The sequence below is a fragment of the Microcebus murinus genome, chromosome 17 (genome assembly GCF_040939455.1).
Source record: "Microcebus murinus isolate Inina chromosome 17, M.murinus_Inina_mat1.0, whole genome shotgun sequence".
Lineage (NCBI taxonomy): Eukaryota > Metazoa > Chordata > Mammalia > Primates > Cheirogaleidae > Microcebus > Microcebus murinus.
The window spans coordinates 7,464,930-7,478,321 of record NC_134120.1 but is presented as its reverse complement, the minus strand read 5'-3'; the positions used below and the strand labels follow the sequence as shown (position 1 = coordinate 7,478,321).

General features: G+C 36.0%; 1 protein-coding gene across 2 annotated transcripts in view; it reads left to right on the top strand.

Moving 5' to 3' along the window:
• The window catches only part of DOK6 (docking protein 6), a 331,604-nt gene that overhangs the window by 243,848 nt on the left and 74,364 nt on the right, over positions 1–13,392 (top strand). For both annotated transcript variants that reach the window (XM_012779988.3, XM_075993804.1), the window contains one exon: positions 7,127–7,244. In XM_012779988.3, the coding sequence (XP_012635442.2) occupies positions 7,127–7,244 (118 nt within the window). The remainder of the gene's footprint in view (positions 1–7,126; positions 7,245–13,392) is intronic.

The window sequence follows — 13,392 nt, the reverse complement described above, 5'->3', positions numbered from 1 at the left end:
TCCAGAAATCCCACTGTGGGTTTTTACCCCAAAGATTTGAAATTGGTAAATCAAAGAGATGTCTGCACTCTCATATTCATTGCAACATATTTCACAATAGTCAAGTTATGGAATCAACCTAAGCATCCACCAGTGGATGAATGGACAAAGAAAATGTGGAACATGTACACAGTGGAATACTATTTACGCTTAAAAAAGAAGGAAATTCTGTCATTCGCAACAGCATGGATGGAATTAGAGAATATTATGCTAAGTGAAATGAGCCAAGCACAGACAGACAGATACCACGTGTTTTCACTTAGAAATGGAATCTAAAACAAACTCTTAGGAGCAGAAAGTAGAAAGGTGGTAACAGAGGCTAGAGGTGGCGAGAGGAAGATGATGGTCAAAGGGCACAAAAATCTCAGACTGGAGAAATTTTTTTGTTTTGGGGGATTCTATTGTGGTGAATATAGTTAATAATAGTGTATTGTACATTTCAGAATTGCTAAGAGAGTAAATTCCAAATGTTCTTATCACAAAAAATAAGTATTTGAGGTGATGGGTATGTTAATTCGCTTGATTTAATTTTCACGTATTCATAAATCATACCCCATAAATAGACACATAAATACATAAACTCAACTTGTAAAATAAAAAATATATAAATATACAAGAGAAAAATGGGCAGAAACAATGCTCATTAGTCATTTGAAATTAATGCTTTCATATATTGATAAAGTACATTAAAAATTTAGACAAATACATAGAGAAGGAAATACAGAGTGTATAGTGCTTACATGCATGTGTATGTGTCTGTGTTGAGAAAGAGAGTCTCCACATCAATGTGAATATCTCTTTAAGTACCTATAAAACATGGACAGAAATTGGCTGTATATTAGATAACAATGAAAAATAAACTTCAGTATATGGAAACTATTCAGTCCATGTTTAATAATAACTACATTATTAAATAAATGTTAATAAAATGTGCACAAAAAAGCAGCACCTTAACAAAATATACACAAGCAATACATTATATAAAGAAGGAAAAAAGCTACAATTATATAATTTTAGGAAAGAATGATTTCCATTCTACTTATCAAGCCAGTGGGAAGTAGACAAATGACATTCAGAGGCAAATGCTTTCATGAAACAAATAAGATTATAATTGCAAATACTTAACTTGACAAGGTAGAAAAGACCAACAAAACAACCTAAGAAAAATAGGATGTGGAAATTACTTAGGACAACAGCAAAATATAATACATAAGAAAAACTGAAAAATATATATTATCTCCATAAATAAAAACACAAGTCTCTCTAAAACGTAAAAGTATAGAAAAACTATTCAAAGTGAAACCCAATTATATAAATTCTACATAGGAAAGGGCTTATAAAAACAGGCAAAATTATTTCTAAGGGAATTTGATGCTTCTTTATAAAAATGTAAACAGCAAATAACCTTTGGAGGATTAATGACTCTTTGAGAAACAGTGTTCATAATTCTACTTATACATATATAAGCTAAAGTCCCGAGATGGAATACTGACCTAATTTTCTTTTTATTTTCTCAAAATTCTTTAAGTATTGGGATTTGTTAGTTTTAGTATGAAAAGAGCAGGAATAACTTTAAAGCCTTTCAATGTGGAAATATTGAATACATTTGGGACAGAGCAAGAAAGGGCCTTGTATTAGCCAAGGTCCACTTAAATAAATAAAACCTATGCCAAATAGTTCAACAGAGGAAACTCAATAAGGTAATTTGGATTCAAGGTGGAGGAAGAGCAGACAACTCAGAGATTAATGAAAGTGGGAAAGGTACTACCACCCCTCCCTCCCTTGCCTGCGCAGTTGCAAGGATTTTGGGGGAAAACACAAAACTCCTGGTGCAAAAACAAAGGATCTTATTATTATGGCACCAGCAAGCATCATGAGTTTCATGTTCCCGTAACTTTCCCTGTCCCCCAAGTCCTGTGGGGCCAGGGGTACAGCCCAGGTGGATGCTGCATGTTGCCACAGCTGAGGAACCTGAGTTGAGGGAACGTCTGATCTTATAATGTGGCTGCTAGCAGAGCTGCCCAGCCTTTGCCCCGGACGTAGACATTTTCTGTATTGTCCTGATCAAGAAACAAATCTTCCCTGGAGGTAGATACTGTATCTTCTGAGCCTGTTTGCCACACAAACTTACTTGAAAAGATAGTAAGGAGCCAAAGTTCTCACAAGAAATGCAAAACCAGAGTAACTAGGGAAGAATTGTTTCCTAAAAACGACCCCTTCCACCAAATGTGTTCAAAAGAGTCTTCCAAAGTTTAGGGGAGGAGAGAGAGGGACGTTGGAATCCCTCTCTGATCTCCTCTGTAAATCTCAAATGTTTAGGAACGAAAAATGTTATTGCCTAAATGGGAGAGAGCAAGAGCCAGTCGCCTTTGCTTACATCTTTATGAGAGTCCTCTAATCCGTGGTCCCCAACACCCAGCCACGGGCTGGTACCAGGAACCAGGCCACCCAGCAGGAGGGGAGCAAAGCTTCCCCTGCATTTACGGCCGCGCGCCATCACTCACAGCACCGCATAAGCTCCACTTCCTGCCAGATCACCCATGACATTGGGTTCTCATAGGAGCGCAACCCCTACTGTAAACTGCGCCCCTGAGGAATCTAGGTCACGCTCCTGATCTAATACCTGGTGATGTGCGTGGAGCTGAGGCGGGGATGCTAGCGCTGGGGAGCGGCTGCAAATACAGATCATCATTAGCGGAGAGGTTTGACTGCACAGTAAATGTGATGCTCTTCAATCACCCTGACACCATCCCCCAGCCCTGTCTGTGGAAAAAACTGTATTCCGTGAAACCCGTCCCTGGTGCCAAAAAGGATCAGGCCCATTTGCTTTAAATATAAGGTTCTTTCCTTTTGGTTTTCCTTCCTCTTCAGCGTGAGGACAGCATAACCCTAATCTGTGTGATACTCAAATAAAGGTATTAACTTAATCTCCATATGGCACACTGTGAGCCTAAGTCATTCTCGTGGGCTGTGGCTTTTTGAGATGTGTCAGTTGCCTGCAGCTTCCAAGTAGAACTCAAATGTGTTAACTACTCTCCAGACTTGGTTGGGCTGGGGCCGCTACTCCTTCCAGATGTTAAATACGTGGTTTCTGACTCATTGCTCATATCCCAGGGAACTGACTGCCGTCTCAACAGAATGGGATCAAGGGAGGGTTAGAGCCCCAAATGGCAAAACGTCATGGTAAGAGTATCAGCTGAATGAACTGCTTCTGTGTCTAGTTGATTTCTGTATCTATGATTTCCTAATCCTGACGCCACACAAAAGGAGAAGCAGAGAAGTGTTGCTTGCAGGAAAGAGTATATATAGTTCAATACTGAGGGAGTCCTGGCACAAGGGGTTACAGAATATTTAGCTTCTTGAGACATTTTTCACTAAGGCCACCAAAAAAATCCACACACAGCAGATTCTCACAAAGAAGGAACAAAAGAATATTGAAGGCATGTATCCATCATGTTTCATGTTTTAAAATGCATTCATTGCTTAGAAATTATTTCACAATGTGATAGATATTTATTTGCAATATAAATATAAATTGCCTTTTTTTACATATACACAATTTTATGGTCCTAAAAAATCCTCCAGGTCAAATTGGTGTATTGTTCTTTCAATTAGGAAATTACTTGAGCTGTGTTGGATCTACTAAAAATTTAGAAAATAAAATAATAAAAAAAGAAATCAATATAGCATTTTAAGCTTTATTTTTATCACAATGCTTTTAATTAAAGCAATATTATAATTTCATATAATTAAGGATAATTTTTAGCTAAAAATAGTTAAGGATGTATGTTCTCTTGTTAAAACCCCTCAGTAAATGAAATTTTATCAAGTGTTTAAAATTAGAATCAACAAAATTCTCTAATAAAATTGCTTGAAATATTATACTGTCTTGGTCACTGTGCACATCAAAAAGGCCAATTTATAATGCATTGCTTAAAGTTCATAACAATATTAAAAACTGCTAGATAATAGATTCTACAACCTCTCTTAGATTGCCCATGGCACAGAATACTTGCATAAGTTTGCTAGGCTGCCATAACAAAATACCACAGACTGGGAGGCTTAAACAACAGAAATTTATTTTCTCATAGTTTCTTGGACTTCTGGAAGTCTAAGATCAAGATACTGGCAGGATTGGTTTCCTCCTAGGCCTCTCTCCTTAGCTTGCAGACACTTTCTAGCGTCTTTGCATAGCCTTTTCTTGTGCATTTATCCCTCGTGTCTCCTTCTCTTATAATAAGGACACCAGTCCTATTTGATTAAGGTTCCACCTTCATGTCCTCCTTTAACTTTAATTAACCTCTTTAAAGGCCCTATCTCCAAATATAGTCACTTCCACCTGTGAGTTTGTAGGGGGCGCACAGTTCAGTCTGTAGCAGTACTCGACACACAGTTACGAATGGTGAACGGAGGCTCCAATGTCTAGGAGAACTCAAGACAGCTGAGATACGGTGAAGAAAGAAGATTTGTATCTTGGGCAAAGATCCTGAGAAAATCTATAATCAAGTTTTTAAAGACAAATTTTACATTTTTCAGCAATTTAAATGTGGAAGTAGAATAGAGAGGAACCAAAGGAACAAATGAAGAAATAGAATATTGTTAAAAGCATCCTAGAGTTTGACAACAATGAAGAATGAGAACTAGAGAAACATGAGGTGAAAAGCAATAGGGGGCGATCCAGAGGGGAATTATGTGGAAGAAATTAGTGCGACCAGTGGTTTCCAGCTACTCGTTTCCAGCAAACAAAATATGTTTACTGTGTTTCCATGACACTTAAGACTGATCATTTGGGAAGAAAAATGTTTCCCAGAATAAAAAAGTGAAAGGGAAAGCACTTTCATCAAATTTTGGAAAGATTCATTATCACTGACAATCTATTGTATGTTAAGTAATAAACAAATTATACTAGAAAAAAGAATAAAGAGTTGACAGTAGACAGAACTGTGATTAATGTGAGATTGAATTTATGGATTAATTGATGTTATTAATGGGCATTGCTGACATGAATTAAAGATTTATGTGTTTAATTAAGTTTATGCCTCATATAGGAAATTGGCTCTAAAGGCAAAAGCCCTTTCTTCTCCCCCAGTAACACTTTCATACAACGAGCCTTCCCTCTATTCCCTTACAGCAGGGTGTGATGGATTTCAGACTTTAGTAAAGGGATCTGTTCTGTGAAGTTTGGATTCAGTTGAGGGGCCCCACTTGGGGATACAGAGGGCCAGGTTCCTCACCCCAGCTGGAAATGTGAAGTTTTAACAAGCATCCCAAAGATTCTGAAAGCACTGCTCAGTGACAGCTCAGAAATCTGTCTTCTCCTTTGCACGGCCACCCCCACCCCCCACACCCACACCGTCCCCAACCACGGGATGTGGATGTGGACAGTATACCTCTTTTGGCATCAAGGAGGGAAACTTTGAAATGTATTAATACCAAATTTTGAAAAATATAGATTGGTTGCAATGTTGCTATTTGGAGCTGAGCCATCTTCTTAAAAAAAAAAAAAAGATACCTTCAACAATGCCAGACTTTTAAATAGATTGAGTGTGGCATCTTTTTTTGTTTGTTTGTTTTGAGACAGGGTCTCAGTCTTTCACCCAGACTGGAGTGCAGTGGCAAGATCACAGCTCACTGCGACCTCCAACTCTTGGGTTCAAGTGCTCCTCAGCTCAGCATCCAGAGTGGCTAGGACTACAGGTGTGCACCACCACACCCTGCTATTTTATTTTATTTTATTTTTAGAGACATGGTCTTGCTATGTTGCCCAGGCTGGTCTGAAACTCCTAGCGTCAAATGATGAGTATGGCACTTTTGTGACAAGACATAGCAGTTCTAGAAATGCTTCACTACTAAAAAGGAAAATCAAATAAATATATTCAAGCTCTTTGACTATACCTTCCATTAAAATGTAAAAGCCTCTTAGTTTTATGCTGATTTAAATGGCCTTTTAAATCATATCAGGTACTTTCCTGAGAGCATCTTCTATAAGGGGTAGTAAGAGTCAAACCCAGTGCTGGATGCAGAAGTGTGTGAAGTGTGGAAAAATTGGGGTTCTGGGGACACAGTGGGAAAATGCACACCACAGGGAGCAGACCCGAACTCTAAGGCTCGATCTGACAGATACAATCTTTACAACTCCCAGTTTTGCCAAGAGTCAGGCATTAAATAAGGGGAAAATGTGAGATTTTATTAATTAGAGGATAGTCCACTGTCTGTCAAAAAGTAAATGTTTTCTCAAGTTGTGTCAGAGAAATGTGCACTAAGACCTAATAAAACCACCTCTGTATGTTTCTTGAACCCTGTTGTCTATCAATAAAAATAAATTTATTTCTTAAAAATGCAATGTAAACTATTTTTGTTCTTTGAACTAATCATATGCCTCAGCAAGTGATGTGATAGCCTGTGGGTCTTCTCAGCTAACTTTAACATATATGTTTCAAATAAGAAAATGCACAATTGTATCAAAGAGTTTCTCAGAGAGAACACCTTTTCAATATGTACAAGTCCTGTCACAGGAGCAAGGAAACAGATCTATTGGAGAAAATAGATCATTGTGTAAGGGTGTCAGGAGATGTCAGGAAAAATTTTAAGAGACTGAAATGGATAAAAAAGATTAATGAGTAATCTGTGTTTGGCACCTTTCTGGGATATCTGTTTCTGATCTGCACTTTCATTTTTTGAGTTATTTTACAATTCTGTAAGTTGCTGAAAGCTGAGAGTGATGCGAATAATTCTGTTCATAGAAATGCAAATAAATTTGTCTGGAGGAATGCAATTGATTACTGCCTGGATATTTGCCAGTATTCCTGCTTGGCTATAAGCCATTCGAATTCTCCTTGGAATCAGTTGTACCATCTTAATGTTCCCTTCCTAATTAATGAGTTGGATTAAATTGTTTACAATTTCCTATTTTTGAGTAGTGATTTTACTTTTTAAAAAGTTATCCTTAGACAGAGGATTATGCAGGTGTCTGATAGAATGACAGATTCTATCATGTCATTCACATTTAACCCTCAACATTTAAAAGAGCAGATTTCAGTTTCATATTTTAAATAAAGCCTAAAATACATTTTCTTTTTTCTTTTAGCTTCAGACAAGCTTGACTGAACCAATGACATTATCCAAATCAATATCTCTCCCTCGGAGTGCATACTGGCATCACATCACCCGCCAGAACAGCGTTGGAGAAATCTACAGTTTGCAAGGCAAGTGACTTTAAAATAATAAAGTGGCACCTCCATTAGCTTCCTCCGGTGGGCTGAGTCATGCAAATTGCCTTGTGTTTGCATTCCTTGTTTTTCTCCATTTCCATTTATCAGCTGTCACTGGCCACCGTGGGAGCTCTGAGATTTACAGTGGCTTTTTAAAAGCTATCATTTCATACACTCATGGCAAAAACTATTGCAAAAATTACTGTGAGGGCTAAGGACCCAATTTGGCACCAGAACTTGACTAGCGCATTATACAGAGCGCATTATCAGAAGCTAAACGCTAATGCTGAGGTCTGTTTCATGCTGTGTTTTACAAAGGATTTCTTTCTTAGCATCTTTTTTCCTTGATAGGATTAAATATCAGTGCAGGAGGCTGACTTCAGGCTCTGTAATGAAATGCTACAGAAACCGACTCACAAAAGTTTTAAGGTTTAGCCAAAGCCCCGACATAGAAACCATTTGGAGAGGGTGCAGGCTAGAAGGGGCCAGGTGTAAATACTTTGCTTTTATAGTTTTTCCAATGATGAATGGTCAATTAACTAGCATGGGCATTCTTGCCAGATGAACCAAATTAATAGATAGCAGGTGCTTGATGAACAACAGCAGACACCCTCGCTTCCTCAGTTGTCTTCGTATTCCTTCCCTTTTGTTTTAAAATGAATAATCTTATCCTTCAAATAAAATATTCGGCTATAAGCAATTGGCTAACAGCTGGCCAATACTAGAGGAAGCAAGAAACTAAGAAAAATAAGGCTGAAACATGCACAGCTGAAAACATTTACTCATCCAGCAAACATGTGTTGAGCACCACGGGCTTGAATGTAATAAGCATCCAATAAATAGCTGGTGAAGGAATGACCAATATGACCTTCAGCGTGGTTAGGCATTCAAAATGTTTTCCTTTCATATTTAGCTTTTGCTCATATTAGCAACACAACATTTAACAGAAAGAAATATTTCTGTCGCAAGAAAACTGAAATAATGTGGGCATTTTTACAGCAATATTTACTCGCCAGGGTTTCAAACCTAGACTAATACAATTTGATCAGTGGAAAATAATGGTTAAAGATCTGTTCTGCAAGGCAAAGCAACCGGAATGATTTTAGTCGCTTACTGAAGGCAATTGCATTCTATATTCTAAATGAATTCTCTTATAGCCAGCTTGACTACCTGTGTTTAAGAGTTAGTTGTTATCTTGCTGTATTATTTGTATGATAAAATACTTACTAGAATGAGGATGAGAGGGTTGAGAAAAGCAAGGGTGACTGGTTTGGACATTTCAAGAATCAGAAAGAGGAGCCGCATTTCCCAGGCTTTTACTTCCCTCCACAAATGCCAACGGCCACACGTGAACATGGCCCATTCCTGTGATTAGGAATAATTAGAAAATAGGCTTGTAATATGAGGTTATTTTTATTTAAAAATACAAATGTGTATGCAAATGTTGATAGCCGCCTAAAAAACTAAATAAAAACTATCAAATAAGCAAAACAAAAAAAGTAATTTATATAATATAGGAATAGGTTGGAAGCAATGTAATGATAATTTTGGTTTTTGGCCAGGATTTGGGCTGTAATTCCAGAAAATAAAAGACTATTGTTTCATGAAATAGTTTCAAGGAAACATTTCTCTGAAGGGAGAAGTAAGATTTAGACTGATGCATAATTACAGAAATAATTTCATATGCATCCAGCAAAAAAATATTAGAATACATTGAAATATCTTAAAACATTGCCAGAGACTCACTGAAGGACAATGTTGATTTATATAATAAAATAGATCTAGTAACTGATGCGAATACTGATTGGGATAGTGATTTATGTCACTAATATTAATTTCCAGCAAAGCTAAGGGATGGAAATGCCTTATCAATTGCCACAAATAATTTATTTATATTGTCTCAATATTTTATTCTTCCCTGTTTGGCTGGTAGTGGTTGTAGTTTTTGTGCAACAGAAAAAAATATATAGGCATTGACAAAGGTAATTACTTTATGTCAAATATATATGGAATGTATTCAATGTAACTTACACTTAACTACACTGTGGTTTTACTTTTTCTACTCTATACTTCTTAGGGCAATACATTTTAGCAGTTTATATACCCCTTTATTTATTATTATTATATATATAGATATAAATATTTAGATACCTAGATAGTAGGTAGGTAGACAATATATAGGTGGATAAATAGAGATAGATATAAACTTATTAGGGATGCTGTGACAATGGTGATTTGTTTTATTCTCCTTTTGCTCTGTTGTGGCAGTCAAAATAAGCAGAGGACGAGGAGACTCAGGAGTTCTTTATTGAAGCTATGCCCTAGTGGAATCAGGGCAGACTACAACTACTGAAAGAAGAAATAAAAATAGAAACACAGAACCTCAACACCCTCCATGCACATCCATGTTTTTTTGGTTCGCACAACTGCATTTAAAAGTGTGGCTATCTTTAGTCTTACCTCTTCAGTCATGCTCTGTGAAGTGGCATCTCCTGTTCTTTACAAAGAGGAGAATCTAGTCAGCCAACTACTGTCGTTGATCTTACAGAGTCATGGTAAAAATCTGATGATGTGGGAATACAGGTAGCCTCAAGGAATAAAAATGTATCTTTAGAATTTTCTCATATTTTTATGTGAGGCTGAGATCAATATGAATTAAATTCAGCATGCATTCCTTCAGAAGGTAAAGGGAGAAAAGTTTTATATATTTAAAGTTTAGTAGATCAGTATTCATGAATAAGCAGCACATGTACTCAAATTGAAAAAAAAAAATCATGGTGTGAAAACAAACCCATTCTAGGTATATCAAGTCTCCCTATAACTTCAGTTGCTTGTCACCCTCACAGCTTCGTCTTAGCTCAGTTTGGCTGTACCATTTATGGCATCCTTTGCTCAAGACTGACATATCAATATCGTAATCCTGCATCTGCCTTAATGTTTGAAGAAATGAGTGCAATAGAATCTGCCTAATCTTCCCATGCTACTGCCAGAAGGGTACTCTGAAATAATAAGTTATTGTGGTTTCTCTATTGTACTCTAGTAGTCTGGAATCAAGAGGGAGAAAAGGAATAATTAACTTCTAACAAGTACATGTTGCTCTAACTACTAGGCACCTACTGTTTAAAATCTCTACGCCTAAGTGGCTTGACATAGGTTGAATTATGTCACCTCTTCTTGGAGAAGTGGTGCATAAAGACTTTCCTTTTCTCTCTTTTTGTCAAATAATAAGGATGATTCTTTTGTATTGTAAGGCAGTGTTCTGTTTATACTTCTCTAACTTTCTCTGCATTTATGAAAAATGTTTGTTATATTCACAATAGAGATGTTATCTTTAGACTTAGGGAAACCTAAACAGCTAAAGGCAGGAAAATAGTCCAATCCATGAACATGGAATATCTATTTTTTGTGTGTGTCCTCTTCCCTTTCTTTAATCGGAGTTTTATAGTTTTCCTTGTATAGATCTCTCACTTTGATTAGATTGATTCCTAAGTATTTTATCTTTTTTCTACGTATTATAAATTGTATTGCTTTCTTGATTTCTATTTCAACTAGATCATTACTGGTATATAGAAATGCTACTGCTTTTTGTATGATGATTTTGTATCCTGCAGCTTTACTGAATTTATCAGTTCTAACAATTTTTTGGTTGTCTAGATTTTTCTAAATATAAGATCATGTCATCTGTGAACAACACTAACTTGACTTCCTTTCCAATTTGGATGCCCTTTCTTTCTCTTCTCTAACTGCTCTGGCCAGAACTACCAGTGTCATGTTGAATAAGAGCAATTAGAATGGGCACCCTTGTCTTGTTCCAGTCTTTAGAGGAAAAGCCTTCACTCTTTCCTCATTCAGTATGATGTTAGCAATGGGTTTGTCATAGACAGCCTTTATCTTGTTGAGGTATGTTCATTCTATATCCGTTTTGATGAGGGTTTTTATAACAAAGGGATGTTAAATTTCATCAAATGCTTTTTTGGCATCTATTGAAATAATTATACGGTTTTTGTTCTTGATCCTGTTAATGTGATGTATGATGTTTATGGATTTGCTTATGTTTGCAACCATCCTTGCGTCCCTGGGATGAATCCCACTTGATCATGATGAATTATCTTTTTAATGTGCTGTTGAATTTGGTTTGCTTGTATTTTGTTGAGGATGTTTGCATCTGCATTCATCAGTGATTTTGGTCTATAGTTTTCTTTTTTTGTTGTTGTGATTTTGGTTTTGGTATCAGGGTAATGCTGGCCTTGTAGAATGAGTTTGGAAGTATTCTCTCCTCTTCAACTTTTTGAAGAATGTAAGTAGGATTGGTATTAGTTCTTTATACATTTGGTAGAATTTAGTAGTGAGTCTATCAGGTCTTCGGCTTTTTTTTTTTTTTTTTTGGATGGGAAAATTTTTATTACCACTTTGATCTCATTACTTGTTATTGATTTGTTGACATTTTCTATTTATTCATGGTTTAATCTTAATAGGTTATATGTGTCAGAAATTTATTCATTTCTCCTAAGTTTTCTAATTTGTTGGGGTATAGTTATTCATAATAGTCTTTAATGATTCTTTATATTTCTCAGGTCTCAGTTGTTATGTCTCCTTTTTCATTTCTGATTTTATTTATTTAGGTCTTTTCTCTTTTTTTCCTTAGTCTAGCTAACGCTGTGTCAATTTTATCTTGCAAAAAAATGACTTTTTGTTTCGTTGATCTTCTGTATTTTTTCAATCGCAATTTAATTTATTTCTGCTCTGATCTTTGTCACATTGCTTCTACTAATTTTGGGTTTAGTTCTTGAAGGTGTATCATTAGGTGTTTATTTGAAGGCTTGCTACTTCTCTGTTACGGGCATTTATTGCTATAAAACTCACTGTTAGTATTGCTTTTGCTATATCCCATAGATTTGGTATGTTGCATTTCCCTTTTCATTTGTTTCAAGAAATTTTCTTCCTAATTTCTTCATTGACCCATTGGTCAATCTATGTTAATTTCCACTTGTTTGTGCATTTTCCTAGGTTCCTCTTGTTATTGATTTCTAGTTTTAGTTTATTGTGGTTAGAAAAGGTACTAAATATGATTTCTACATTTTTGAATTGATTGAGAATTGTTTTGTGGCCTAAGGTATGGTCTATTCTGGAAAATGTCCGCATGCTGATGAGAGCAATGTTTACTCTGTAGCAGTTGTGTGAAACGTCCTGTAAATGCCTGTTTTGCTTGTTAGGTCTGGCGTGTAGTTTAACCACCATGTTTCTGTGTTGATGTTCTTTTCTCAATGGTCTGTCCATTACTGAGAGTGGAAGGTTAAAGTCCCCTGTTATTTTTCTTGTGTTACAATCTATCTCTCCCTCTAGATCTAGTAATGTTTGCCTTATATACTTGGGAACTCTGGTGTTGGATGTGTAGATATTTATAATTGTTATATCCTCTTGCTGAATCATTATATAATGACCCTCTTTTTTTTACAGTCTTTGATTTGTAGTCTCTTTTATCTGATATAAGGATAGCTGCTCTCATTCTTTTTCAATTTCCAGTTGCATAGAACATCTTTTTCCACCCCTTGACTTTCAGTCCATGTGTGTCTTTGTAGGTAAAGTGGGTGTTGTGAAGGTAGTGTATAGTGATGTCTTGTTTCTTTATCCGTAAACCACTCTCTGCCTTTTAATTGGAGGACTGAGACCATTTACATTCAGTGTGATTGGTGGGTAAATAAGAACTTACTGCCATTTTGTTGCTTGTTTTCTGGTTGTTTTGAGACTCTGCTTCTCCGTTCTTCCTTTTACTGTCTTCCTTTGTGGTTAAGTGATTATCTCTGGTAATATATTTTAGTTTGTTGCTTTTTATTTTTAGTGAATCTATTATAGATTTTTTTGCACTGGGGTTACCATGAGGCTTACAAAAAAACATCTTATAAATTTAAAATGTTATTTTAAAGAGATGACAGCTTATCTTAGATCACAAAAGAATAGAAACAAAGGCGAAAAAACACAAAAAAATTCTACACTTTAATTTGATCCTCCCCAATTTGACTTTTAATTGTCTCAATTTATATATTTTTATATTATTATATTACCTGTCCCCTAATGGGCTGCTATAGTAGCTTTATTGTTTTTGATAGATTTGTCTTTTGGGCTTCATATTAGAGTTATGAGT